The sequence below is a fragment of the Trifolium pratense genome, linkage group LG2 (assembly GCF_020283565.1).
Source record: "Trifolium pratense cultivar HEN17-A07 linkage group LG2, ARS_RC_1.1, whole genome shotgun sequence".
Taxonomy (NCBI): domain Eukaryota; kingdom Viridiplantae; phylum Streptophyta; class Magnoliopsida; order Fabales; family Fabaceae; genus Trifolium; species Trifolium pratense.
Window position 1 is genome coordinate 5,114,245 of NC_060060.1, and position 27,501 is coordinate 5,141,745.

General features: G+C 35.5%; 3 protein-coding genes across 3 annotated transcripts; all 3 read left to right on the plus strand.

Moving 5' to 3' along the window:
- Positions 1-14,423: 14,423 nt before the first annotated feature.
- Positions 14,424-15,590, plus strand: LOC123904021 (UDP-N-acetylglucosamine--dolichyl-phosphate N-acetylglucosaminephosphotransferase-like). Its single transcript, XM_045953721.1, has 4 exons — positions 14,424-14,743; positions 15,113-15,200; positions 15,314-15,379; positions 15,495-15,590. Exons 1-4 carry the CDS (start codon positions 14,424-14,426, stop codon positions 15,588-15,590), a joined length of 570 nt encoding a protein of 189 aa, XP_045809677.1.
- A 1,633-nt stretch (positions 15,591-17,223) lies between these two features.
- On the plus strand, positions 17,224-18,390 carry LOC123904022 (UDP-N-acetylglucosamine--dolichyl-phosphate N-acetylglucosaminephosphotransferase-like). Its single transcript, XM_045953722.1, has 4 exons — positions 17,224-17,543; positions 17,913-18,000; positions 18,114-18,179; positions 18,295-18,390. Exons 1-4 carry the CDS (start codon positions 17,224-17,226, stop codon positions 18,388-18,390), a joined length of 570 nt encoding a protein of 189 aa, XP_045809678.1.
- A 4,433-nt stretch (positions 18,391-22,823) lies between these two features.
- Positions 22,824-23,990, plus strand: LOC123904023 (UDP-N-acetylglucosamine--dolichyl-phosphate N-acetylglucosaminephosphotransferase-like). The gene is made up of 4 exons (XM_045953723.1): positions 22,824-23,143; positions 23,513-23,600; positions 23,714-23,779; positions 23,895-23,990. The coding sequence occupies exons 1-4, from the start codon at positions 22,824-22,826 to the stop codon at positions 23,988-23,990; spliced, it is 570 nt and encodes a 189-aa protein (XP_045809679.1).
- The last annotated feature ends 3,511 nt before the right edge of the window (positions 23,991-27,501 follow it).

Consider the following 27,501-nt stretch of genomic DNA (forward strand, 5'->3'; position numbering starts at 1 on the left):
CTCACAAAATTAACTGAACCAAGATCAAACTCAATTGTTTTTAACAATTGTAATTTTTTTATTGACAAAATATTGCTTATATTACTTTATCAATAATAATGTTTTGGATACAAAATGGAGTATAGTGAAAATGTACACACGAGAAAAAAATGGAGCATATGTGTACTTATTGATGAATCTTCCAACAAATTAATCAAATAATGTATTTTCTCAGTGATATTGAGTTTATCATTATTGTATCTTTTTTTTCTTATACCTTTTCTTTTATGTTTTTTTTAACAAGTTGATCTTTCTTTTTGTAGTTTTTTTTAAAAATATAATTGAGTATTAGGTGTTCATGTATCACTGTACAAAGATTTTAGTTCCTATAGAAAAGAATGAAGAAAACATTTTAGTTTTACATAATTTGCATGAAAAGTAAAGACGTAAAATATTGTAGAAAAACGTAGATGCATCTTATTTTCATATATTTTAAATTTTATATTAATTAATAATGCACCAAAATATTGTGATACTAAATTATTTATTTTAATAAAAAAATTAAATTAATACTTTTATTTATTTTATGATACTTTTGATATTTTTTTTGTCATACATTATTAGCATTAAATTGATTCCGATTTATTATAAAAAAAATAATAAATTGATTCCGATTTTACGAGATTCTTGTCTTTTTTAGAAGTTTGTGTATTAAATATTGATATTGATTGCAATATTTGAGATTCTCTCATTCTTTTATAAGTTTGTATATTAATTATTGAATTCCTATAAAAGTTTATGCATATGTTAAATTGGAATTGGAATAAAAAAAAAGTAAATTAAAAAACATGTAAATTTTAAATAGTAAATTTTAAACAGTAATATTGCCTAGATACATCATTCTATAATAAATCTAAAAAGTAATATTTTTCTTATATATTGGACCAGAGAAGTATAATACAATGTTGTTTAAAAATTTGTTTGATTTATGATTTTCTATAGGATGATGTATAATAAAGCAATCACTATTCCATCTCTATAGAATCTGTGTTTGGATCCCCATATGCGATTATAAGTGAATTGGAGTCTATAGAGTGGTGCTAAGAGATTGATGTATATGTTGGATCAAAGAGGTTAAAATTAAAATCAAATGGAAATGGAAATTTCTAATTAAGACGAGGAGGGAACCAAGAGGAAGAAGCGATGGGTAAAAACAAAACTACCAAAAAGAAAAAGAGGCATGAAATAAAAAAATGAAATAGACCACTTGTCATTCGCGATCGCTTCACGAAATCTCTCAGGCGATAATAAGTATTTTTCAAATAAAAATAACACGAAAAATGTGCATATATTTCTATTTATATATTAATACGGATGCTTATGGGTACATATATTTCTACTCACATATTAATACGAACGACTATTTTTTTAATGTAATTTCTACGAGAACTTAATATATATTAATATGAAGACCTTTTTTTGTTGTAAATTTTACAAAATCTATATATTTTTACTCATATTAATATACGGGGGCTATTTTTTTAATTACTTCATAAATTTATATTTTTTTCATATATTAATATGGGATCTATTTTAGTTCATATTTCTACTTTTTTAAATTTCTATGTGGCCTATATTTCAAGTTATATTAATACGATGACCTATTTTTTAATGTAATTTCTACGGGAACACATGTTTCAACTTATGCATTTATACGGATGACTTTTTATTTTATAAATCCTACTTATATCTATATTTTTACTCATATAACCTATTTATTTTATAATTTTCATGGAATCTATATTTTTAGTCATATATTAATAGGGATACTATTTTTTTAAATTTCAACCGGAACCTGTATTTTCACTTAAATATTAATACGAGAATCAATTTTTTTATTATTTATATTGTAGTATATATTTCTACTCATATATTGATAAAAACATTTTTTTATGTTCATATCCACCTCAAATTTTCTTTCATATATCTCATAGAGAAATTATTTTCCATCAACTTTATAATTCTTTAGTGGAGAATAATAGAAATAATAATTATGATACATTTTTAATTTGATAAAAAAATACGAACCATATGAATCTTCCCTAAGAAAATATATGACGCTACATAAATTTTACAGTTAGTTTTTATCACATAGTATTATTTTAATTATTAAATTATATAAAATTGTAAATATTTATGTAGTTGTCATTAGTTATATTCCAATTAGAAATTAAAATTAAAATTTTTCAATTTAAAATAAAATATATTATTTATAAGTCAATAAATTTACAAACGCATTTTTACCCGTGCTTGGCACGGGTCTGGATACTAGTTTCTATAGAAAATGAACATAACAGCTGAGTAGAAATCTCATAATGTATATTATAGACATGTCATGTAAGCAAACTCTCTAATCAATTTTTTTTTAATAATAACTCTTAATGTATATTATAGAGATAGAGATGTCATGTAAGCAAGCTCTCTAATCGAAATTTTTTTTTAAGAGTTTAATTGATATGCATCGACGGTGTAAAATAGTTTTACACCATCGTCTAATAAATAACCATCATTTTGCCATGTCATGTCAAGAAAGTGGGGTAAAGTGGGGTGATGTGACGGAAAACATGGTTGGTATTGGTTGATAGTGTAAAATTATTTTACACCGTCGGTGCATATCAATTAAATCCTTTTTTTAATAATAAAACGCGTTAGAAAAGATTTAGTTGAATGTCACGTAAGCGATGCACGAGAGAGCTATGTGGAAATCTCGTAATGTATACTCCCTCCGTTCATTTTTATTTGTAGTTTTAGAAAAAAATATTTGTTTCAAATTATTTATCGTTTTGATAGTTTAAGGTTATGTTTTCTCTAATATACCTCCTATTCCTTTTTTTTATATTGACTAAATCTTATATAATTTTTTTACTGTATGTATTTTTTTTTCTTTACTAAATTTTTTCATATAATCTTTTTATTGTTTTTTTTTTGTTCCTATGTTTTTGTTTGTTTTTGTTTTGTTCCTATTTTTTTTGTACATAACATATTCCAAAAAATAAAATAAAATTAGGGTATATAATAAGAAGATAAGGTACAAAAATACACTTTCTAAAACGACAAATAAAAAGGAACGAAGAGCGTATAATAGAATATCAGTCGGTCGATTAGGGTTACAACAACAACATCTGTCCTCACTTATAAACACAGTGATCTCGCAACCGGCGCGGAACTTCTTAATGCACCCCGTTACACCCAGCAACATTGTTGGTCTTAGTGCGTGGATATAAACGGTGGGTGATCCCAATCAAAAACTTGAATAACAAGAGGCCCAAGAAATGGTGGAGAGACTGTCATAATTCAACCCTATAAAATCGGCTAAGATGAAATTCACCAATAGAATAAAAGAAAAGAAAGCCGCAACAATGCCAAGACGAAACAATAATCCTCGACGACAAAACAATAACCCTCAACAACAAGTCCCAGACCCACCAACTGCACCTCCCAAATGGGGTGTTATTTTCAAGCTATCTCTCTTTTCCATTCCTAACTTTTACCTTATTTTCTTCCATTACTCCATCGATTCAGAGTTTCGAAGATCCATCATCATCAATGCTGGATTGAGTCTTGCAAGTTTCTTTGTCACCAATAGAATAAAAGAAAAGAAAGCCGCAACAATGCCAAGACGAAACAATAATCCTCGACGACAAAACAATAACCCTCAACAAAAAGTCCCAGACCCACCAATTGCATCTCCCAAATGGGGTGTTATTTTCAAGCTATCTCTCTTTTCCATTCCTTACTTTTACCTTATTTTCTTCCATTACTCCATCGATTCAGAGTTTCGAAGATCCATCATCATCAATGCTGGATTGAGTCTTGCAGGTTTCTTTGTCACCAATAGAATAAAAGAAAAGAAAGCCGCAACAATGCCAAGACGAAACAATAATCCTCGACGACAAAACAATAACCCTCAACAACAAGTCCCAGACCCATCAATTGCACCTCCCAAATGGGGTGTTATTTTCAAGTTATCTCTCTTTTCCATTCCTTACTTTTACCTTATTTTCTTCCATTACTCCATCGATTCAGAGTTTCGAAGATCCATCATCATCATTGCTGGATTGAGTCTTGCAGGTTTCTTAGTCACCAATAGAATAAAAGAAAAGAAAACCGCAACAATGCCAAGACGAAACAATAATCCTCGACGAAAAAAACAATAACCCTCAACAACAAGTCCCAGACCCACCAATTGCACCTCCCAAATGGGGTGTTATTTTCAAGCTATCTCTCTTTTCCATTCCTTACTTTTACCTTATTTTCTGTCATTACTCCATCGATTCAGAGTTTCGAAGATCCATCATCATCAATGCTGGAATTAATTCTCCCAACCACCTGTGCAATTAAATGGACAACCAGAAAATTCCAAGCAGAGCAAAAAATAGAAATAGCAAGACACCGAAATTTAACGTGGAAAATCCTCTCAATGTTAGAGAATAAAAAACCACGGGCCAAGCCAGATAAATCTTCCACTATATAAATTAATAATGGGTACACAAATATTCTTCTAGTAAACACTAGGAACACCAATAATCATCACCTAAGGTGGAATCAAACAACAACTCAACTTCCACACAAATGGGTAAACTAACACAACCTAGAGAGAGATTTAAACAACAAAGAAAAACTAACTAAGTGATAGAAAACACATACTTAAGTTGTAGCTTAAAACAAACAACTTTGCTACACACTCATTATCACTTAGAAGCTTGAAATCTCTTCTTATCTCTTGGTACTGCCGCCGTCTTGAACTTATGCTGCTACTGTTGTTGGTTTTGTGTTGTTGTTCTCTAACCTTGAATGTTTTCAATTTAGGGATTTAAGAAATCCAACTTCTTCTTCTCACGTGACAACAAATTGTCACATGTTGTCACATGGCACTCTCAACATGTGGGCCAAAAACAAATAAACCAATAAAGCCCAAATGCTATTAACACCTCCAAATAGGAGGGATACCCAACAAACTCCCCCGACCGACTAGTTGGAGGGCAACATCAATCCGGCTTCCATACGACAAAATTCAAACTTTCCTCTAGGCAACACCTTCGTCAACATATCCGAACCATTGTCATCGGTGTGAATTTTCTCAAGCTCCATCAATTTGGAATCTAATGCATCACGAATCCAATGATAACGAACGTCAATATGCTTCGACCTCGAGTGAAAGGAAGATTTCTTCGATAAGTGAATGACACTTTGATTGTCACAAAATAAGACATACTTTTCTTGTTTCACACCAAGTTCCATTGCAAATTTCCTCAACCATAACAACTCTTTTGATGCTTCCACCACGGCTATAAACTCGGCCTCCGTAGTAGAGAGTGCAACACACTTTTGCAACTTTGATTGCCAAGCCACGGCTCCCCGGCAAAAGTCACCATATACCCCCGAAGTAGATTTTCGATCATCTAAGCTTCCGGCTAGATCCGAATCCGTATAACCAACCAACATAGGCTTTTTGCATCCCAAAGTTAGCTTCAAATTCGACGAGCCACGCAAATATCTCATCACCCACTTCACGGCCTCCCAATGAACTTTTCCCGGATTTGAGAGATAACGACTAACCACTCCCACGACATGAGCAATATCGGGTCTTGTACAAACCATAGCATACATCAAACTACCAACGGCCGACGAGTACGGAATGCTCTTCATACTCAACTTTTCTTGATCCGTAGATGGACATAGTTTATGGCTAAGCTTGAAATGAGAAGCAAGTGGAATGCTCACCGCTTTAGCCTTATCCATACTAAAACGCCGAAGGACTTTCTCCACATACTTTTCTTGTGATAAGTACAACTTCTTCTCATTTCGATCTCGAACAATTTCAATACCAAGAATTTTCCGAGCCGCTCCTAAATCCTTCATAGAAAAAGATTCACTCAAAGTGTTCTTCAACTCTCTAATTCTTGAAATATTCTTTCCAACAATTAGCATATCATCCACATAAAGTAAGAGAATAATAAAATCATCTTCGGATAAATTCCGGAAAAACACACAATGATCGGCCTTAGTCATCTTGTACCCATGTTCAATCATCACCGAGTTGAATTTTTGATACCATTGGCGAGGTGCTTGTTTCAAACCATAAAGACTCTTTACCAATTTGCAAACATAGTCTTCCTTGCCCTTCTCTCGGAATCCATCTGGTTGCTCCATGTAAATTTCTTCATGTAGATCACCGTGAAGGAAAGTCGTCTTCACGTCCATTTTCTCTACTTCCAAATCAAGACTAGCGGCTAGCCCAAGAACCATTCGAATAGATTGCATCTTCACAACCGGAGCAAAAATCTCACCAAAGTCAATACCTTCTCGTTGTTTAAAACCTTTTACCACCAAGCGAGCCTTGTATCTTCTTTGAGAAGTACACTCATCTTGCTTAATCCGATAAACCCATCTATTCTTCAATGCTCTCTTACCCTTTGGCAACTTCACTAACTCAAAGGTATTATTCTCACGAAGTGATTGCATTTCATCCTCCATGGCATCCATCCACTCCTTTTTGTTCTCATCCTCCAAAACTTCTTTAAAGTTTTCGGGTTCTCCACCATCGGTAAGAAAAACATACTCGTTCGAGGGGTATCGAACGGAAGACCTTTTATCACGAGTAGACCGCCTCAACTCATTAGAGGCAACTTCTTGAACTACCTCATTTTCAACAACATCATTTGTAGCACCTACATCAACAACATCATTAGGATTTAAAACATTATCAACATTTAAATCCATACCTTGATTTTCAATTGGAGCATCTTCGAAAATGATAGGGGTAGGAGCAATAGTAGTTGAGCCTATATCAACAATTTCTTCGTCTTCAAAAGTCGGATCTTTATTCTCAACTTTGTCGATGTCCTCAATGGTATAATCCTCCATGAATACAACATCACGACTACGAATAAGCTTCCGTTGAACTGGATCAAAGAAACGATACCCAAACTCATCAAGTCCATACCCAACAAACACACATTTCTTTGACTTCTCATCCAATTTAGATCTCTCATCCTTCGGAATATGCACATAAGCCATGCACCCAAACACCCGAAGATGGTCGTAGGAAACTTCTTTACCATTCCAAACATGATTTGGAACATCAAACTTCAACGGAACACATGGAGTGAGGTTCAAAAGATGTACAACAGTGTTCAATGCTTCTCCCCAAAAGTATTTCGGCAACATTGATTGAGAAAGTAAACATCTCATCCTTTCAACCAAAGTTCTATTCATTCTTTCGGCTAACCCATTCAATTGTGGTGTCTTTGGAGGAGACTTTTGATGACGTATACCTTGATCTTGACAATACTTGTCGAAAGGACCAACATACTCTCCCCCGTTATTGGTTCGGATACACTTGAGCTTTTTCCCCGTTTCCCTTTCAACCGACGCTTGAAACGACTTGAAGGTATCTAACACTTGATCTTTCGTCTTCAAAGTATAAGCCCATGTTTTCCGAGAATAATCATCAATGAAAGTCACAAAGTAATAAGCACCACCAAGTGACCGTGTCTTCATTGGACCACACACATCGGAATGTACTAAATCCAACACTTCCGATTTCCTCTTTGGTTCGGATGACTTAAAGGAAACTCGTCTTTGCTTACCCGCCAAACAATGCGAACATTTTCTCAACTTCGCATCGGAAACACCATGCAACACATTCTTCTTTGCCAAAATGCTCAAACCTTTTTCACTCATATGACCCAAACGCTTGTGCCATAATTCGGATGAGCTATCATTGTCACAAGTGTTGATGTAGCACTTTGAAACCCCAAGTTGAACAACATACAAATTCGAATTCTTTTTTCCTTTAGCAACCACCATTGAGCCTTTCTTTAGCTTCCATTCATTTTCCGAAAAAGAATTATCATATCCTTCATTATCCAACTCACCAACGGATAGAAGATTGAATCGAAGCTCCGGAATATGTTTCACGCCTTTGAGAACTAGAGTAGTCTCATTGCTAGTTTCGACACAAATATCTCCAATTCCAATGACATTAGCTTGCCCATTATTCCCCATACGAACAACTCCAAAGTCACCGGTCTCGTAAGTTGAAAAAAGATCACGTCTCGAGGTTGCATGAGTGGAAGCACCACTATCAACCACCCAATCCATCTCATCACATGATAGATTGATATTCTCTACACAATTATCACAAACAATAAAGAAATCATCAACAATAGCAACATCTTCATTATTGTTACCTTCCTTTTTATTGTTGTTGTTGTAGCCCTTCTTCTTGTTTTCCCTTTTCAACTTCCGGCAAAACCTTTTTATGTCTCCCTTTTCTCCGCAATGATGACACTCAATATTAGAGAATCTATTAGAGCCTCCTTGTGATTTATCACGTGATGTCCCACGATTACTTGGACCTCTACTTTGTTGTCTCCCCCTTGATTCGGTAACCAACACCTCGGAATGTGAAGAAGAACCTTGTGACTTACGCCTCAACTCCTCATTCAATACACTACTTTTAGCCAAGTCCATTGAGATTATACCATTCGGAGCGGAGTTAGACAAGGATGTCCTAAAAGTCTCCCAAGAATTAGGCAAAGTACCAAGAAGCCACAAACCTTGAATTTCATCATCAAAAATAAGTTTCATCTCCGACAATTGATTTAGAATCCCTTGGAAAGTGTTCAAGTGATCGGTCATTGGTGAACCATCACTATACCTCAAAGACATCAATTGCTTGAACAAGAACAACTTATTGTTACCCGTCTTTCTTGCATACAACTCCTCAAGTTTGGTCCAAAGAGAGCGAGCATGAGTCACCGAGCTCACATGATTCAAAACATCATCATCCACCCATTGACGAATGTAACCACAAACTTGTCTATGCAACAAATTCCATTCTTCACCACTCTTTCCATCGGGTTTTTCATTAGAGAAAACCGGCAAGTGAAAACCTTTAACATAAAGCAAATCTTCCATCTTCCCTTTCCAAACATTATAGTTGGATCCATTCAAACTCACCATCCTAGTTGTGTCCGTCTCCATTGTTGCACAAATCAAACCAGTGCTCTAGATACCACTTTGTTGGGGAAAACTACACTAAATAGTCTCTTTAAAATTGCGGAATTAATTCTCCCAACCACCTGTGCAATTAAATGGACAACCAGAAAATTCCAAGCAGAGCAAAAAATAGAAATAAATAGACACCGAAATTTAACGTGGAAAATCCTCTCAATGTGAGAGAATAAAAAACCACGGGCCAAGCCAGATAAATCTTCCACTATATAAATTAATAATGGATACACAAATATTCTTCTAGTAAACACTAGGAACACCAATTATCATCATCTAAGGTTGAATCAAACAACAACTCAACTTTCACACAAATGGGTAAACTAACACAACCTAGAGAGAGATTTAAACAACAAAGAAAAACTAACTAAGTGATAGAAAACACATACTTAAGGTGTAGCTTAAAACAAGCAACTTTGCTACACACTCATTATCACTTAGAAGCTTGAAATCTCTTCTTCTCTCTTGGTACTGCCGCCGTCTTAAACTTATGCTGCTACTGTTGTTGGTTTTGTGTTGTTGTTCTCTAACCTTGAATGTTTTCAATTTAGGGATTTAAGAAATCCAACTTCTTCTTCTCACGTGACAACAAATTGTCACATGTTGTCACATGGCACTCTCAACATGTGGGCCAAAAACAAATAAACCAATAAAGCCCAAATGCTATTAACACCTCCAAATAGGAGGGATACCCAACAAACTCCCCCGATCGACTAGTTGGAGGGCAACATCAATCCGGCTTCTATACGACAAAATTCAAACTTTCCTCTAGGCAACACCTTCGTCAACATATCCGAACCATTGTCATCAGTGTGAATTTTCTTAAGCTCCATCAATTTGGAATCTAATGCATCACGAATCCAATGATAACGAACGTCAATATGCTTCGACCTCGAGTGAAAGGAAGAATTCTTCGATAAGTGAATGGCACTTTGATTGTCACAAAATAAGACATACTTTTCTTGTTTCACACCAAGTTCCATTGCAAATTTCCTCAACCATAACAACTCTTTTGATGCTTCCACCACGGCTATAAACTCGGCCTCCGTAGTAGAGAGTGCAACACACTTTTGCAACTTTGATTGCCAAGCCACGGCTCCCCCGGCAAAAGTCACCATATACCCCGAAGTAGATTTTCGATCATCTAAGCTTCCGGCTAGATCCGAATCCGTATAACCAACCAACATAGGCTTCTTGCATCCCAAAGTTAGCTTCAAATTCGAGCTATCTCTCTTTTCCATTCCTTACTTTTACCTTATTTTCTTCCATTACTCCATCGATTCAGAGTTTCAAAGATCCATCATCATCAATGCTGGATTGAGTCTTGCTGGTTTCTTTGTCACCAATAGAATAAAAGAAAAGAAAGCCGCAACAATGCCAAGCCGAAACAATAATCCTCGACGACAAAACAATAACCCTCAACAACAAGTCCCAGACCCACCAATTGCACCTCCCAAATGGGGTGTTATTTTCAAGCAATCTCTCTTTTCCATTCCTTACTTTTACCTTATTTTCTTCCATTACTCCATCGATTCAGAGTTTCGAAGATCTATCATCATCAATGCTAGATTGAGTCTTGCAGGTTTCTTTGTCACCAATAGAATAAAAGAAAAGAAAGCCGCAACAATGGCAAGACGATACAATAATCCTCGACGACAAAACAATAACCCTCAACAACAAGTCCCAGACCCACCAATTGCACCTCCCAAATGGGGTGTTATTTTCAAGCTATCTCTTTTTTCCATTCCTTACTTTTACCTTATTTTCTTCCATTACTCCATCGATTTAGAGTTTCGAAGATCCATCATCATCAATGCTGGATTGAGTCTTGCAGGTTTCTTTGTCACCAATAGAATAAAAGAAAAGAAAGCCGCAACAATGCCAAGACGAAACAATAATCCTCGACGACAAAACAATAACCCTCAACAACAAGTCCCAGACCCACCAATTGCACCTCCCAAATGGGGTGTTATTTTCAAGCTATCTCTCTTTTCCATTCCTTACTTTTACCTTATTTTCTTCCATTACTCCATCGATTCAGAGTTTCGATGATCCATCATCATCAATGCTGGATTGAGTCTTGCAGGTTTCTTTGTCACCAATAGAATAAAAGAAAAGAAAGCCGCAACAATGCCAAGACGAAACAATAATCCTCGACGACAAAACAATAACCCTCAACAACAAGTCCCAGACCCACCAATTGCACCTCCCAAATGGGGTGTTATTTTCAAGCTATCTCTCTTTTCCATTCCTTACTTTTACCTTATTTTCTTCCATTACTCCATCGATTCAGAGTTTCGAAGATCCATCATCTTCAATGCTGGATTGAGTCTTGCAGGTTTCTTTGTTACTGTTAGAATGATCCCTGTTGTCTCTATATTACTTCTTAAACGAGGTATCTATGGACTTGATACTAACAAGGAGGGTACTCCTCGTGGAAACGTTAAAGTGTGAGTCTTTCTGCAATTTTACATTTTTTTAGTAAATTAATCAACAAACTGGGTATGCCTTAGATGTTGCTTTCAAAGTTCAGTGGTGTAATGTTGAAGAATAACTCATTAGGTCAAAATATTAAATTGAAGAGGGTGAAAGTAATATTATTAATCCTCATTAGTAAAAGTTAAGAAATGTTTGACTAATAAATTCTGTCTCTGACAAATGTTTGACTATTTTAATATCAAGTTGACTAATTAGAGACAGATATAGAGACAAAATTATTAGACACTGCAAAACTCTGTCTCTAATTTCCGTCTCCAACTATTAATTTTCAATTATAATTATAAAAATGATAAAGTAGAGACGGATTTAGAGACAAAACTTTGTTGAGACAGAAATTTCCGTCTCTAAAATCCGTGACTAATACATATATTTTAATTTCGGTGTCTAACTACTTTTTTCCGTCTCCAATTTTGTCTCAATTAGAGAAGAAATAAATTTCGTCTCTAAATTCCGTCGGTATTTAAACTTTTTCTAGTAGTGAATAACTCATTAGGTCAAAATATTATATTGAAGAGGGTGAAAGTAATATTATTAATCCTCATTAGTAAAAGTTAAGAAATTGCACCTTTAATGTTCAATTAGAGAACAAACCTCTAGCTAGGGTTTATTTGGTTTAAGTATGTCATGAAGGTATATGAAAAACTCTATTACAACATCAACCAAGCTTTATCCCACTAACTGAATAAATTCTACTCAGCTAAATGAATTTTTTAGTACTAAGTTCTTACTATGCTAAATTTTCCTATGCAGGCCTGAGTCATTGGGGATAGTTGTTGCTCCTGTCTTCTTTGTTGTGGTAATCTTATCTCAGTGTTTCAACTTCACAGCCGATTCCAATGTAAGTGTGCGTGTACTGTAAGTTACAAGTATGGTAATCTGACTATTCAGCACCATGGTTTTAAACTGTGCTTGCCATTATGCTGCAAACTTTTACATTGCGGTAAAATGCAGCTGATGCCATTGAAATTGCGGTTGCCTTGTCGTTTCAGAGACCTCAAAATTCTTCATATTGCAACGGCAATTGCAGTTGCGCATCACAATTCAAAACCATGATCAGTAGTACTAATATCTTGGGAATGACATCAATAGAATAATGGAGCATTTAAAAATATCAGCAATTGTGATTTTGCAGTGGCATGCTCAATGAATATTTGTTCTTGTTATAGCATGCGTCGCTTTCATGACATTGCTTGGATTTGTCGACGATGGCCTTAATGTCCCTTGGAGAGTGTGAGTAATAGTAAACAAGTTTTCATTATTTTCTTCCACGATGAGTACTGTCAACTAATGCTAGAATTGTTTCTTTTTTTGATTTTATGTCAATGTAAAAGAACAAAAAATTAGTATTACCATCAATTGCTGCGCTATCTTTGTTAATGGCATATACTGGACACACAACTATAGTTATACCAAAACCACTTGTCCCACATATTGGCATAGAGATTTTGGATCTTGGTGAGCTTTCAATTCCTTTATGAAAATAACACCGGAAGAGATACGAATTGTTGGGGAAAACTAGACTAAATAGTCTCTTTAAAATTGCGGAATTAATTCTCCCAACCACCTGTGCAATTAAATGGACAACCAGAAAATTCCAAGCAGAGCAAAAAATAGAAATAGCAAGACACCGAAATTTAACGTGGAAAATCCTCTCAATGTGAGAGAATAAAAAACCACGGGCCAAGCCAGATAAATCTTCCACTATATAAATTAATAATGGGTACACAAATATTCTTCTAGTAAACACTAGGAACACCAATAATCATCACCTAAGGTGGAATCAAACAACAACTCAACTTCCACACAAATGGGTAAACTAACACAACCTAGAGAGAGATTTAAACAACAAAGAAAAACTAACTAAGTGATAGAAAACACATACTTAAGTTGTAGCTTAAAACAAGCAACTTTGCTACACACTTATTATCACTTAGAAGCTTGAAATCTCTTCTTCTCTCTTGGTACTGCTGCCGTCTTGAACTTATGCTGCTACTGTTGTTGGTTTTGTGTTGTTGTTCTCTAACCTTGAATGTTTTCAATTTAGGGATTTAAGAAATCCAACTTCTTCTTCTCACGTGACAACAAATTGTCATATGTTGTCACATGGCACTCTCAACATGTGGGCCAAACACAAATAAACCAATAAAGCCCAAATGCTATTAACACCTCCAAATAGGAGGGATACCCAACAAACTCCCCCGACCGACTAGTTGGAGGGCAACATCAATCCGATTTCCATACGACAAAATTCAAACTTTCCTCTAGGCAACACCTTCGTCAACATATCCGAACCATTGTCATCGGTGTGAATTTTCTCAAGCTCCATCAATTTGGAATCTAATGCATCACGAATCCAATGATAACGAACGTCAATATGCTTCGACCTCGAGTGAAAGGAAGAATTCTTCGATAAGTGAATGACACTTTGATTGTCACAAAATAAGACATACTTTTCTTGTTTCACACCAAGTTCCATTGCAAATTTCGTCAACCATAACAACTCTTTTGATGCTTCCACCACGGCTATAAACTCGGCTTCCGTAGTAGAGAGTGCAACACACTTTTGCAACTTTGATTGCCAAGCCACGGCTCCCCCGGCAAAAGTCACCATATACCCCGAAGTAGATTTTCGATCATCTAAGCTTCCGGATAGATCCGAATCCGTATAACCAACCAACATAGGCTTCTTGCATCCCAAAGTTAGCTTCAAATTCGAGCTATCTCTCTTTTCCATTCCTTACTTTTACCTTATTTTCTTCCATTACTCCATCGATTCAGAGTTTCGAAGATCCATCATCATCAATGCTGGATTGAGTCTTGCAGGTTTCTTTGTCACCAATAGAATAAAAGAAAAGAAAGCCGCAACAATGCCAAGACGAAACAATAATCCTCGACGACAAAACAATAATCCTCAACAACAAGTCCCAGACCCACCAATTGCACCTCCCAAATGGGGTGTTATTTTCAAGCTATCTCTCTTTTCCATTCCTTACTTTTACCTTATTTTCTTCCATTACTCCATCGATTCAGAGTTTCGAAGATCCATCATCCTCAATGCTGGATTGAGTCTTGCAGGTTTCTTTGTTACTGTTAGAATGATCCCTGTTGTCTCTATATTACTTCTTAAACGAGGTATCTATGGACTTGATACTAACAAGGAGGGTACTCCTCGTGGAAACGTTAAAGTGTGAGTCTTTCTGTAATTTTACATTTTTTTAATATATTAATCAACAATCTGGGTATGCCTTAGATGTTGCTTTCAAAGTTCAGTGGTGTAATGTTGAAGAATAACTCATTAGGTCAAAATATTAAATTGAAGAGGGTGAAAGTAATATTATAAATCCTCATTAGTAAAAGTTAAGAAATTGCACCTTTAATGTTCAATTAGAGAACAAACCTCTAGCTAGGGTTTATTTGGTTTAAGTATGTCATGCAGGTATATGAAAAACTCTATTACAACATCAACCAAGCTTTATCCCACTAACTGAATAAATTCTACTCAGCTAAATGAATTTTTTAGTACTAAGTTCTTACTATGCTAAATTTTCCTATGCAGGCCTGAGTCATTGGGGATAGTTGTTGCTCCTGTCTTCTTTGTTGTGGCAATCTTATCTCAGTGTTTCAACTTCACAGCCGATTCCAATGTAAGTGTGCGTGTACTGTAAGTTACAAGTATGGTAATCTGACTATTCAGCACCATGGTTTTAAACTGTGCTTGCCATTATGCTGCAAACTTTTACATTGCGGTAAAATGCAGCTGATGCCATTGAAATTGCGGTTGCCTTGTCGTTTCAGAGACCTCAAAATTCTTCATATTGCAACGGCAATTGCAGTTGCACATCACATTTCAAAACCATGATCAGTAGTACTAATATCTTGGGAATGACATCAATAGAATAATGGAGCATTTAAAAATATCAGCAATTGTGATTTTGCAGTGGCATGCTCCGTACTATGCTGCTATAGCATGCGTCGCTTTCATGACATTGCTTGGATTTGTCGACGATGGCCTTAATGTCCCTTGGAGAGTGTGAGTAATAGTAAACAAGTTTTCATTATTTTCTTCCACGATGAGTACTGTCAACTAATGCTAGAATAGTTTCTTTTTTTTATTTTATGTCAATGTAAAAGAACAAAAAATTAGTATTACCATCAATTGCTGCGCTATCTTTGTTAATGGCATATACTGGACACACAACTATAGTTATACCAAAACCACTTGTCCCACATATTGGCATAGAGATTTTGGATCTTGGTGAGCTTTCAATTCCTTTATGAAAATGACACCGGAAGAGATACGAATTGTTGGGGAAAACTAGACTAAATAGTCTCTTTAAAATTGCAGAATTAATTCTCCCAACCACCTGTGCAATTAAATGGACAACCAGAAAATTCCAAGCAGAGCAAAAAATAGAAATAGCAAGACACCGAAATTTAACGTGGAAAATCCTCTCAATGTGAGAGAATAAAAAACCACGGGCCAAGCCAGATAAATCTTCCACTATATAAATTAATAATGGGTACACAAATATTCTTCTAGTAAACACTAGGAACACCAATAATCATCACCTAAGGTGGAATCAAACAACAACTCAACTTCCACACAAATGGGTAAACTAACACAACCTAGAGAGAGATTTAAACAACAAAGAAAAACTAACTAAGTGATAGAAAACACATACTTAAGTTGTAGCTTAAAACAAGCAACTTTGCTACACACTCATTATCACTTAGAAGCTTGAAATCTCTTCTTCTCTCTTGGTACTGCTGCCGTCTTGAACTTATGCTGCTACTGTTGTTGGTTTTGTGTTGTTGTTCTCTAACCTTGAATGTTTTCAATTTAGGGATTTAAGAAATCCAACTTCTTCTTCTCACGTGACAACAAATTGTCACATGTTGTCACATGGCACTCTCAACATGTGGGCCAAAAACAAATAAACCAATAAAGCCCAAATGCTATTAACACCTCCAAATAGGAGGGATACCCAACAAACTCCCCCGACCGACTAGTTGGAGGGCAACATCAATCCGGTTTCCATACGACAAAATTCAAACTTTCCTCTAGGCAACACCTTCGTCAACATATCCGAACCATTGTCATCGGTGTGAATTTTCTCAAGCTCCATCAATTTGGAATCTAATGCATCACGAATCCAATGATAACGAACGTCAATATGCTTCGACCTCGAGTGAAAGGAAGAATTCTTCGATAAGTGAATGACACTTTGATTGTCACAAAATAAGACATACTTTTCTTGTTTCACACCAAGTTCCATTGCAAATTTCCTCAACCATAACAACTCTTTTGATGCTTCCACCACGGCTATAAACTCGGCTTCCGTAGTAGAGAGTGCAACACACTTTTGCAACTTTGATTGCCAAGCCACGGCTCCCCCGGCAAAAGTCACCATATACCCCGAAGTAGATTTTCGATCATCTAAGCTTCCGGATAGATCCGAATCCGTATAACCAACCAACATAGGCTTCTTGCATCCCAAAGTTAGCTTCAAATTCGAGCTATCTCTCTTTTCCATTCCTTACTTTTACCTTATTTTCTTCCATTACTCCATCGATTCAGAGTTTCGAAGATCCATCATCATCAATGCTGGATTGAGTCTTGCAGGTTTCTTTGTCACCAATAGAATAAAAGAAAAGAAAGCCGCAACAATGCCAAGACGAAACAATAATCCTCGACGACAAAACAATAATCCTCAACAACAAGTCCCAGACCCACCAATTGCACCTCCCAAATGGGGTGTTATTTTCAAGCTATCTCTCTTTTCCATTCCTTACTTTTACCTTATTTTCTTCCATTACTCCATCGATTCAGAGTTTCGAAGATCCATCATCATCAATGCTGGATTGAGTCTTGCAGGTTTCTTTGTTACTGTTAGAATGATCCCTGTTGTCTCTATATTACTTCTTAAACGAGGTATCTATGGACTTGATACTAACAAGGAGGGTACTCCTCGTGGAAACGTTAAAGTGTGAGTCTTTCTGCAATTTTACATTTTTTTAATATATTAATCAACAATCTAGGTATGCCTTAGATGTTGCTTTCAAAGTTCAGTGGTGTAATGTTGAAGAATAACTCATTAGGTCAAAATATTAAATTGAAGAGGGTGAAAGTAATATTATTAATCCTCATTAGTAAAAGTTAAGAAATTGCACCTTTAATGTTCAATTAGAGAACAAACCTCTAGCTAGGGTTTATTTGGTTTAAGTATGTCATGCAGGTATATGAAAAACTCTATTACAACATCAACCAAGCTTTATCTCACTAACTGAATAAATTCTACTCAGCTAAATGAATTTTTTAGTACTAAGTTCTTACTATGCTAAATTTTCCTATGCAGGCCTGAGTCATTGGGGATAGTTGTTGCTCCTGTCTTCTTTGTTGTGGCAATCTTATCTCAGTGTTTCAACTTCACAGCCGATTCCAATGTAAGTGTGCGTGTACTGTAAGTTACAAGTATGGTAATCTGACTATTCAGCACCATGGTTTTAAACTGTGCTTGCCATTATGCTGCAAACTTTTACATTGCGGTAAAATGCAGCTGATGCCATTGAAATTGCGGTTGCCTTGTCGTTTCAGAGACCTCAAAATTCTTCATATTGCAACGGCAATTGCAGTTGCGCATCACAATTCAAAACCATGATCAGTAGTACTAATATCTTGGGAATGACATCAATAGAATAATGGAGCATTTAAAAATATCAGCAATTGTGATTTTGCAGTGGCATGCTCCGTACTATGCTGCTATAGCATGCGTCGCTTTCATTACATTGCTTGGATTTGTCGACGATGGCCTTAATGTCCCTTGGAGAGTGTGAGTAATAGTAAACAAGTTTTCATTATTTTCTTCCACGATGAGTACTGTCAACTAATGCTAGAATAGTTTCTTTTTTTGATTTTATGTCAATGTAAAAGAACAAAAAATTAGTATTACCATCAATTGCTGCGCTATCTTTGTTAATGGCATATACTGGACACACAACTATAGTTATACCAAAACCACTTGTCCCACATATTGGCATAGAGATTTTGGATCTTGGTGAGCTTTCAATTCCTTTATGAAAATGACACCGGAAGAGATACGAATTGTTCGGGAAAACTAGACTAAATAGTCTCTTTAAAATTGCGGAATTAATTCTCCCAACCACCTGTGCAATTAAATGGACAACTAGAAAATTCCAAGCAGAGCAAAAAATAGAAATAGCAAGACACCGAAATTTAACGTGGAAAATCCTCTCAATGTGAGAGAATAAAAAACCACGGGTCAAGCCAGATAAATCTTCCACTATATAAATTAATAATGGGTACACAAATATTCTTCTAGTAAACACCAGGAACACCAATAATCTTCACCTAAGGTGGAATCAAACAACAACTCAACTTCCACACAAATGGGTAAACTAACACAACCTAGAGAGAGATTTAAACAACAAAGAAAAACTAACTAAGTGATAGAAAACACATACTTAAGTTGTAGCTTAAAACAAGCAACTTTGCTACACACTCATTATCACTTAGAAGCTTGAAATCTCTTCTTCTCTCTTGGTACTGCTGCCGTCTTGAACTTATGCTGCTACTGTTGTTGGTTTTGTGTTGTTGTTCTCTAACCTTGAATGTTTTCAATTTAGGGATTTAAGAAATCCAACTTCTTCTTCTCACGTGACAATAAATTGTCACATGTTGTCACATGACACTCTCAACATGTGGGCCAAAAACAAATAAACCAATAAAGCCCAAATGCTATTAACACCTCCAAATAGGAGGGATACCCAACAAACTCCCCCGACCAACTAGTTGGAGGGCAACATCAATCCGGCTTCCATACGACAAAATTCAAACTTTCCTCTAGGCAACACCTTCGTCAACATATCCGAACCATTGTCATCGGTGTGAATTTTCTCAAGCTCCATCAATTTGGAATCTAATGCATCACGAATCCAATGATAACGAACGTCAATATGCTTCGACCTCGAGTGAAAGGAAGAATTCTTCGATAAGTGAATGGCACTTTGATTGTCACAAAATAAGACATACTTTTCTTGTTTCACACCAAGTTCCATTGCAAATTTCCTCAACCATAACAACTCTTTTGATGCTTCCACCACGGCTATAAACTCGGCCTCCGTAGTAGAGAGTGCAACACACTTTTGCAACTTTGATTGCCAAGCCACGGCTCCCCCGGCAAAAGTCACCATATACCCCGAAGTAGATTTTCGATCATCTAAGCTTCCGGCTAGATCCGAATCCGTATAACCAACCAACATAGGCTTCTTGCATCCCAAAGTTAGCTTCAAATTCGAGCTATCTCTCTTTTCCATTCCTTACTTTTACCTTATTTTCTTCCATTACTCCATCGATTCAGAGTTTCGAAGATCCATCATCATCAATGCTGGATTGAGTCTTGCTGGTTTCTTTGTCATCAATAGAATAAAAGAAAAGAAAGCCGCAACAATGCCAAGACGAAACAATAATCCTCGACGACAAAACAATAACCCTCAACAACAAGTCCCAGACCCACCAATTGCACCTCCCAAATGGGGTGATATTTTCAAGCTATCTCTCTTTTCCATTCCTTACTTTTACCTTATTTTCTTCCATTACTCCATTGATTGAGAGTTTCGAAGATCCATCATCATCAATGCTGGATTGAGTCTTGCAGGTTTCTTTGTTATTGTTAGAATGATCCCTGTTGTCTCTATATTACTTCTTAAACGAGGTATCTATGGACTTGATACTAACAAGGAGGGTACTCCTCGTGGAAACGTTAAAGTGTGAGTCTTTCTGCAATTTTACATTTTTTTAATATATTAATCAACAAACTGGGTATGCCTTAGATGTTGCTTTCAAAGTTCAGTGGTGTAATGTTGAAGAATAACTCATTAGGTCAAAATATTAAATTGAAGAGGGTGAAAGTAATATTATTAATCCTCATTAGTAAAAGTTAAGAAATTGCACCTTTAATGTTCAATTAGAGAACAAACCTCTAGCTAGGGTTTATTTGGTTTAAGTATGTCATGCAGGTATATGAAAAACTCTATTACAACATCAACCAAGCTTTATCCCACTAACTGAATAAATTCTACTCAGCTAAATGAATTTTTTAGTACTAAGTTCTTATTATGCTAAATTTTCCTATGCAGGCCTGAGTCATTGGGGATAGTTGTTGCTCCTGTCTTCTTTGTTGTGGTAATCTTATCTCACTGTTTCAACTTCATAGCCGATTCCAATGTAAGTGTGTGTGTACTGTAAGTTACAAGTATGGTAATGTGACTATTCAGCACCATGGTTTTAAACTGTGCTTGCCATTATGCTGCAAACTTTTACATTGCGGTAAAATGCAGCTGATGCCATTGAAATTGCGGTTGCCTTGTCGTTTCAGAGACCTCAAAATTCTTCATATTGCAACGGCAATTGCAGTTGCGCATCACAATTCAAAACCATGATCAGTAGTACTAATATCTTGGGAATGACATCAATAGAATAATGGAGCATTTAAAAATATCAGCAATTGTGATTTTGCAGTGGCATGCTCCGTACTATGCTGCTATAGCATGCGTCGCTTTCATGACATTGCTTGGATTTGTCGACGATGGCCTTAATGTCCCTTGGAGAGTGTGAGTAATAGTAAACAAGTTTTCATTATTTTCTTCCACGATGAGTACTGTCAACTAATGCTAGAATAGTTTCTTTTTTTGATTTTATGTCAATGTAAAAGAACAAAAAATTAGTATTACCATCAATTGCTGCGCTATCTTTGTTAATGGCATATACTGGACACACAACTATAGTTATACCAAAACCACTTGTCCCACATATTGGCATAGAGATTTTGGATCTTGGTGAGCTTTCAATTCCTTTATGAAAATGACACCGGAAGAGATATGAATTGTTGGGGAAAACTAGACTAAATAGTCTCTTTAAAATTGCGGAATTAATTCTCCCAACCACCTGTGCAATTAAATGGACAACTAGAAAATTCCAAGCAGAGCAAAAAATAGAAATAGCAAGACACCGAAATTTAACGTGGAAAATCCTCTCAATGTGAGAGAATAAAAAACCACGGGCCAAGCCAGATAAATCTTCCACTATATAAATTAATAATGGGTACACAAATATTCTTCTAGTAAACACTAGGAACACCAATAATCATCACCTAAGGTGGAATCAAACAACAGCTCAACTTCCACACAAATGGGTAAACTAACACAACCTAGAGAGAGATTTAAACAACAAAGAAAAACTAACTAAGTGATAGAAAACACATACTTAAGTTGTAGCTTAAAACAAGCAACTTTGCTACACACTCATTATCACTTAGAAGCTTGAAATCTCTTCTTCTCTCTTGGTACTGCTGCCGTCTTGAACTTATGCTGCTACTGTTGTTGGTTTTGTGTTGTTGTTCTCTAACCTTGAATGTTTTCAATTTACGGATTTTAGAAATCCAACTTCTTCTTCTCACGTGACAACAAATTGTCACATGTTGTCACATGGCACTCTCAACATGTGGGCCAAAAACAAATAAACCAATAAAGCCCAAATGCTATTAACACCTCCAAATAGGAGGGATACCCAACAAACTCCCCCGACCGACTAGTTGGAGGGCAACATCAATCCGGCTTCCATACGACAAAATTCAAACTTTCCTCTAGGCAACACCTTCGTCAACATATCCGAACCATTGTCATCGGTGTGAATTTTCTCAAGCTCCATCAATTTGGAATCTAATGCATCACGAATCCAATGATAACGAACGTCAATATGCTTCGACCTCGAGTGAAAGGAAGAATTCTTCGATAAGTGAATGACACTTTGATTGTCACAAAATAAGACATACTTTTCTTGTTTCACACCAAGTTCCATTGCAAATTTCCTCAACCATAACAACTTTTTTGATGCTTCCACCACGGCTATAAACTCGGCCTCCGTAGTAGAGAGTTCAACACATTTTTGCAACTTTGATTGCCAAGCCACGGCTCCCCCGGCAAAAGTCACCATATACCCCGAAGTAGATTTTCCATCATCTAAACTTCCGGCTAGATCCGAATCCGTATAACCAACCAACATAGGCTTCTTGTATCCCAAAGTTAGCTTCAAATTCGAGCTATCTCTCTTTTCCATTCCTTACTTTTACCTTATTTTCTTCCATTACTCCATCGATTCAGAGTTTCGAAGATCCATCATCATCAATGCTGGATTGAGTCTTGCAGGTTTCTTTGTCACCAATAGAATAAAAGAAAAGAAAGCCGCAACAATGCCAAGCCGAAACAATAATCCTCGACGACAAAACAATAACCCTCAACAACAAGTCCCAGACCCACCAATTGCACCTCCCAAATGGGGTGTTATTTTCAAGCTATCTCTCTTTTCCATTCCTTACTTTTACCTTATTTTCTTCCATTACTCCATCGATTCAGAGTTTCGAAGATCCATCATCATCAATGCTGGATTGAGTCTTGCAGGTTTCTTTGTTACTGTTAGAATGATCCCTGTTGTCTCTATATTACTTCTTAAACGAGGTATCTATGGACTTGATACTAACAAGGAGGGTACTCCTCGTGGAAACGTTAAAGTGTGAGTCTTTCTGCAATTTTACATTTTTTTAATATATTAATCAACAAACTGGGTATGCCTTAGATGTTGCTTTCAAAGTTCAGTGGTGTAATGTTGAAGAATAACTCATTAGGTCAACATATTAAATTGAAGAGGGTGAAAGTAATATTATTAATCCTCATTAGTAAAAGTTAAGAAATTGCACCTTTAATGTTCAATTAGAGAACAAACCTCTAGCTAGGGTTTATTTGGTTTAAGTATGTCATGCAGGTATATGAAAAACTCTATTACAACATCAACCAAGCTTTATCCCACTAACTGAATAAATTCTACTCAGCTAAATGAATTTTTTAGTACTAAGTTCTTACTATGCTAAATTTTCCTATGCAGGCCTGAGTCATTGGGGATAGTTGTTGCTCCTGTCTTCTTTGTTGTGGTAATTTTATCTCAGTGTTTCAACTTCACAGCCGATTCCAATGTAAGTGTGTGTGTACTGTAAGTTACAAGTATGGTAATCTGACTATTCAGCACCATGGTTTTAAACTGTGCTTGCCATTATGCTGCAAACTTTTACATTGCGGTAAAATGCAGCTGATGCCATTGAAATTGCGGTTGCCTTGTCGTTTCAGAGACCTCAAAATTCTTCATATTGCAACGGCAATTGCAGTTGCGCATCACAATTCAAAACCATGATCAGTAGTACTAATATCTTGGGAATGACATCAATAGAATAATGGAGCATTTAAAAATATCAGCAATTGTGATTTTGCAGTGGCATGCTCCGTACTATGCTGCTATAGCATGCGTTGCTTTCATGACATTGCTTGGATTTGTCGACGATGGCCTTAATGTCCCTTGGAGAGTGTGAGTAATAGTAAACAAGTTTTCATTATTTTCTTCCACGATGAGTACTATCAACTAATGCTAGAATAGTTTCTTTTTTTGATTTTATGTCAATGTAAAAGAACAAAAAATTAGTATTACCATCAATTGTTGCGCTATCTTTGTTAATGGCATATACTGGACACACAACTATAGTTATACCAAAACCACTTATCCCACATATTGGCATAGAGATTTTGGATCTTGGTGAGCTTTCAATTCCTTTATGAAAATGACACCGGAAGAGATACGAATTGTTGGGGAAAACTAGACTAAATAGTCTCTTTAAAATTGCGGAATTAATTCTCCCAACCACCTGTGCAATTAAATGGACAACCAGAAAATTCCAAGCAGAGCAAAAAATAGAAATAGCAAGACACCGAAATTTAACGTGGAAAATCCTCTCAATGTTAGAGAATAAAAAACCACGGGCCAAGCCAGATAAATCTTCCACTATATAAATTAATAATGGGTACACAAATATTCTTCTAGTAAACACTAGGAACACCAATAATCATCACCTAAGGTGGAATCAAACAACAACTCAACTTCCACACAAATGGGTAAACTAACACAACCTAGAGAGAGATTTAAACAACAAAGAAAAACTAACTAAGTGATAGAAAACACATACTTAAGTTGTAGCTTAAAACAAACAACTTTGCTACACACTCATTATCACTTAGAAGCTTGAAATCTCTTCTTCTCTCTTGGTACTGTCGCCGTCTTGAACTTATGCTGCTACTGTTGTTGGTTTTGTGTTGTTGTTCTCTAACCTTGAATGTTTTCAATTTAGGGATTTAAGAAATCCAACTTCTTCTTCTCACGTGACAACAAATTGTCACATGGCACTCTCAACATGTGGGCCAAAAACAAATAAACCAATAAAGCCCAAATGCTATTAACACCTCCAAATAGGAGGGATACCCAACAAACTCCCCCGACCGACTAGTTGGAGGGCAACATCAATCCGGCTTCCATACGACAAAATTCAAACTTTCCTCTAGGCAACACATTCGTCAACATATCCGAACCATTGTCATCGGTGTGAATTTTCTCAAGCTCCATCAATTTGGAATCTAATGCATCACGAATCCAATGATAACGAACGTCAATATGCTTCGACCTCGAGTGAAAGGAAGAATTCTTCGATAAGTGAATGGCACTTTGATTGTCACAAAATAAGACATACTTTTCTTGTTTCACACCAAATGCCATTGCAAATTTCCTCAACCATAACAACTCTTTTGATGCTTCCACCACGGCTATAAACTCGGCCTCCGTAGTAGAGAGTGCAACACACTTTTGCAACTTTGATTGCCAAGCCACGGCTCCCCCGGCAAAAGTCACCATATGCCCCGAAGTAGATTTTCGATCATCTAAGCTCCCGGCTAGATCCGAATCCGTATAACCAACCAACATAGGCTTTTTGCATCCCAAAGTTAGCTTCAAATTCGACGAGCCACGCAAATATCTCATCACCCACTTCACGGCCTCCCAATGAACTTTTCCCGGATTTGAGAGATAACGACTAACCACTCCCACGACATGAGCAATATCGGGTCTTGTACAAACCATAGCATACATCAAACTACCAACGGCCGACGAGTACGGAATGCTCTTCATTCTCAACTTTTCTTCATCCGTAGATGGACATAGTTTATGGCTAAGCTTGAAATGAGAAGCAAGTGGAATGCTCACCGCTTTAGCTTTATCCATACTAAAACGCCGAAGGACTTTCTCCACATACTTTTCTTGTGATAAGTACAACTTCTTCTCATTTCGATCTCGAACAATTTCAATACCAAGAATTTCTAGTGTAATAAGAAAAATCGTTTTTAGTGTAATTTGATATAGGAATTTCTTGTTACTTGAATTCATGTGAACATTTTAAGAGTTAACTTCAAATTTATATGATTATTGTTAACTTCAAATCTATATGATTATCAGTTTTGTAACACCTAGTATTGTTTACTTTGAAGTAAAACCATATTATGACAGAAAATTCAAAGAAAGGGTTTTGGAGAGTGGGCATAAACTGAGAAGCTCTTTGTTTAATCCGTTGCTTGCGCGGGCTAGGGGTGTTCAAAAATACGGTTAACTAAACCAAATTATGAATCAAACTGCATTAAATCATATTTTAAATTAAACCATTTAATACAATTTCGAACGGAACCATTATTTTAAATACTCGTTTATCCTTTGTTTGGTCAAATTAAAATTTAGAAAATTATATACATTATCTTTGTTTACGGTTAAAATGGTAAACATCTTTTTTTTTTTTTTTTTGAAATTTAAAATGGTAAACATAATATGGTTTGCAAAGACTTCATCAATTTTTTTAATCTTAATCATTTGATTCTTTTGTTTGTCAAAAAAAGAACTATTTGATTTTGTAGGTCTATTTATCAACATTCAATTGTATTTCCCTTTTCTTCACCTTCTTCTTCATCTTCATCACTATCTTCATAAATCCAAAAAAAAAAAATTGAAATGAACCCAAATTTTTTTACAAAAACAAGATCTGCAATTCCTATTAATTTAAAATGAACCTTGAACTTGTCATTGTTTTACTGCTACTAGCCTGAATTGCCACTTGTATTTCTTGAGGTTTGTAGTAAGAGTTTTAGTATATGATATTTTCCTATTTCTTCTATAGAGTTAAAACTAACAAGTCAGTGGTTGCCCAAAAGTGATTTTTAACCCTTCACGACCGATCATAATGATTAATTGATTTTTATTTTTTTCAAATGTAATTTTCTTTAATATATGTTGCTCCTTTCGTTTTTTTATAAGTGTCTATTTAGAGTAGTAACGACAATTTAATAAAGTGTATTTTTGCACCTTATCTTCTTATTATACTCTAATTTTAATTCACCAATACATTCATATTTTTTTGCACACACTTTTTGTTTGAATAAATTTAATATATTATGTAAAAAAAAAGTATTTGATATGTTATATACCAAAAAAATATTTTGTTTTCCAAATATATAGCATTAATTAGTTATATTGAAAAAGATAAGAGTAATTGACACAAGGTACAATTGACAAATCGTAGCCTTAAAACACTAAATAAACAATTAATTAGAAACGCTGAATCTGACGAAACTGAACAATAAAAAAGAAAAGAAAAGAAAAGAAAAGAAAAGAGGGAGTACTTGTTATTGAATGTAATGAATGAGAATGTTATAATAAAAATATGTGTGTGATAAGTTATAATAATTTGTTACAAATCTCTTATAAAAGTCTGTTTTTTTATTTACCGTCAAATGATTGTCCGCTATTATCTATGTAGCGGACAACAGAATATAATGGAATCTTTAATAGGACGTAGACTCTAAACTGGTTCAAAAACTATAAAATTTTAACACATCCGCCTCATAGTTTAAAATTTAAAATTAAATTATGAAATTTAAGTGTGAATTTGTTTTTAATGATTGGATATTTTTTATAAACATTTTCCTTAATTTTAGATAGGATAAATCCCCGATATT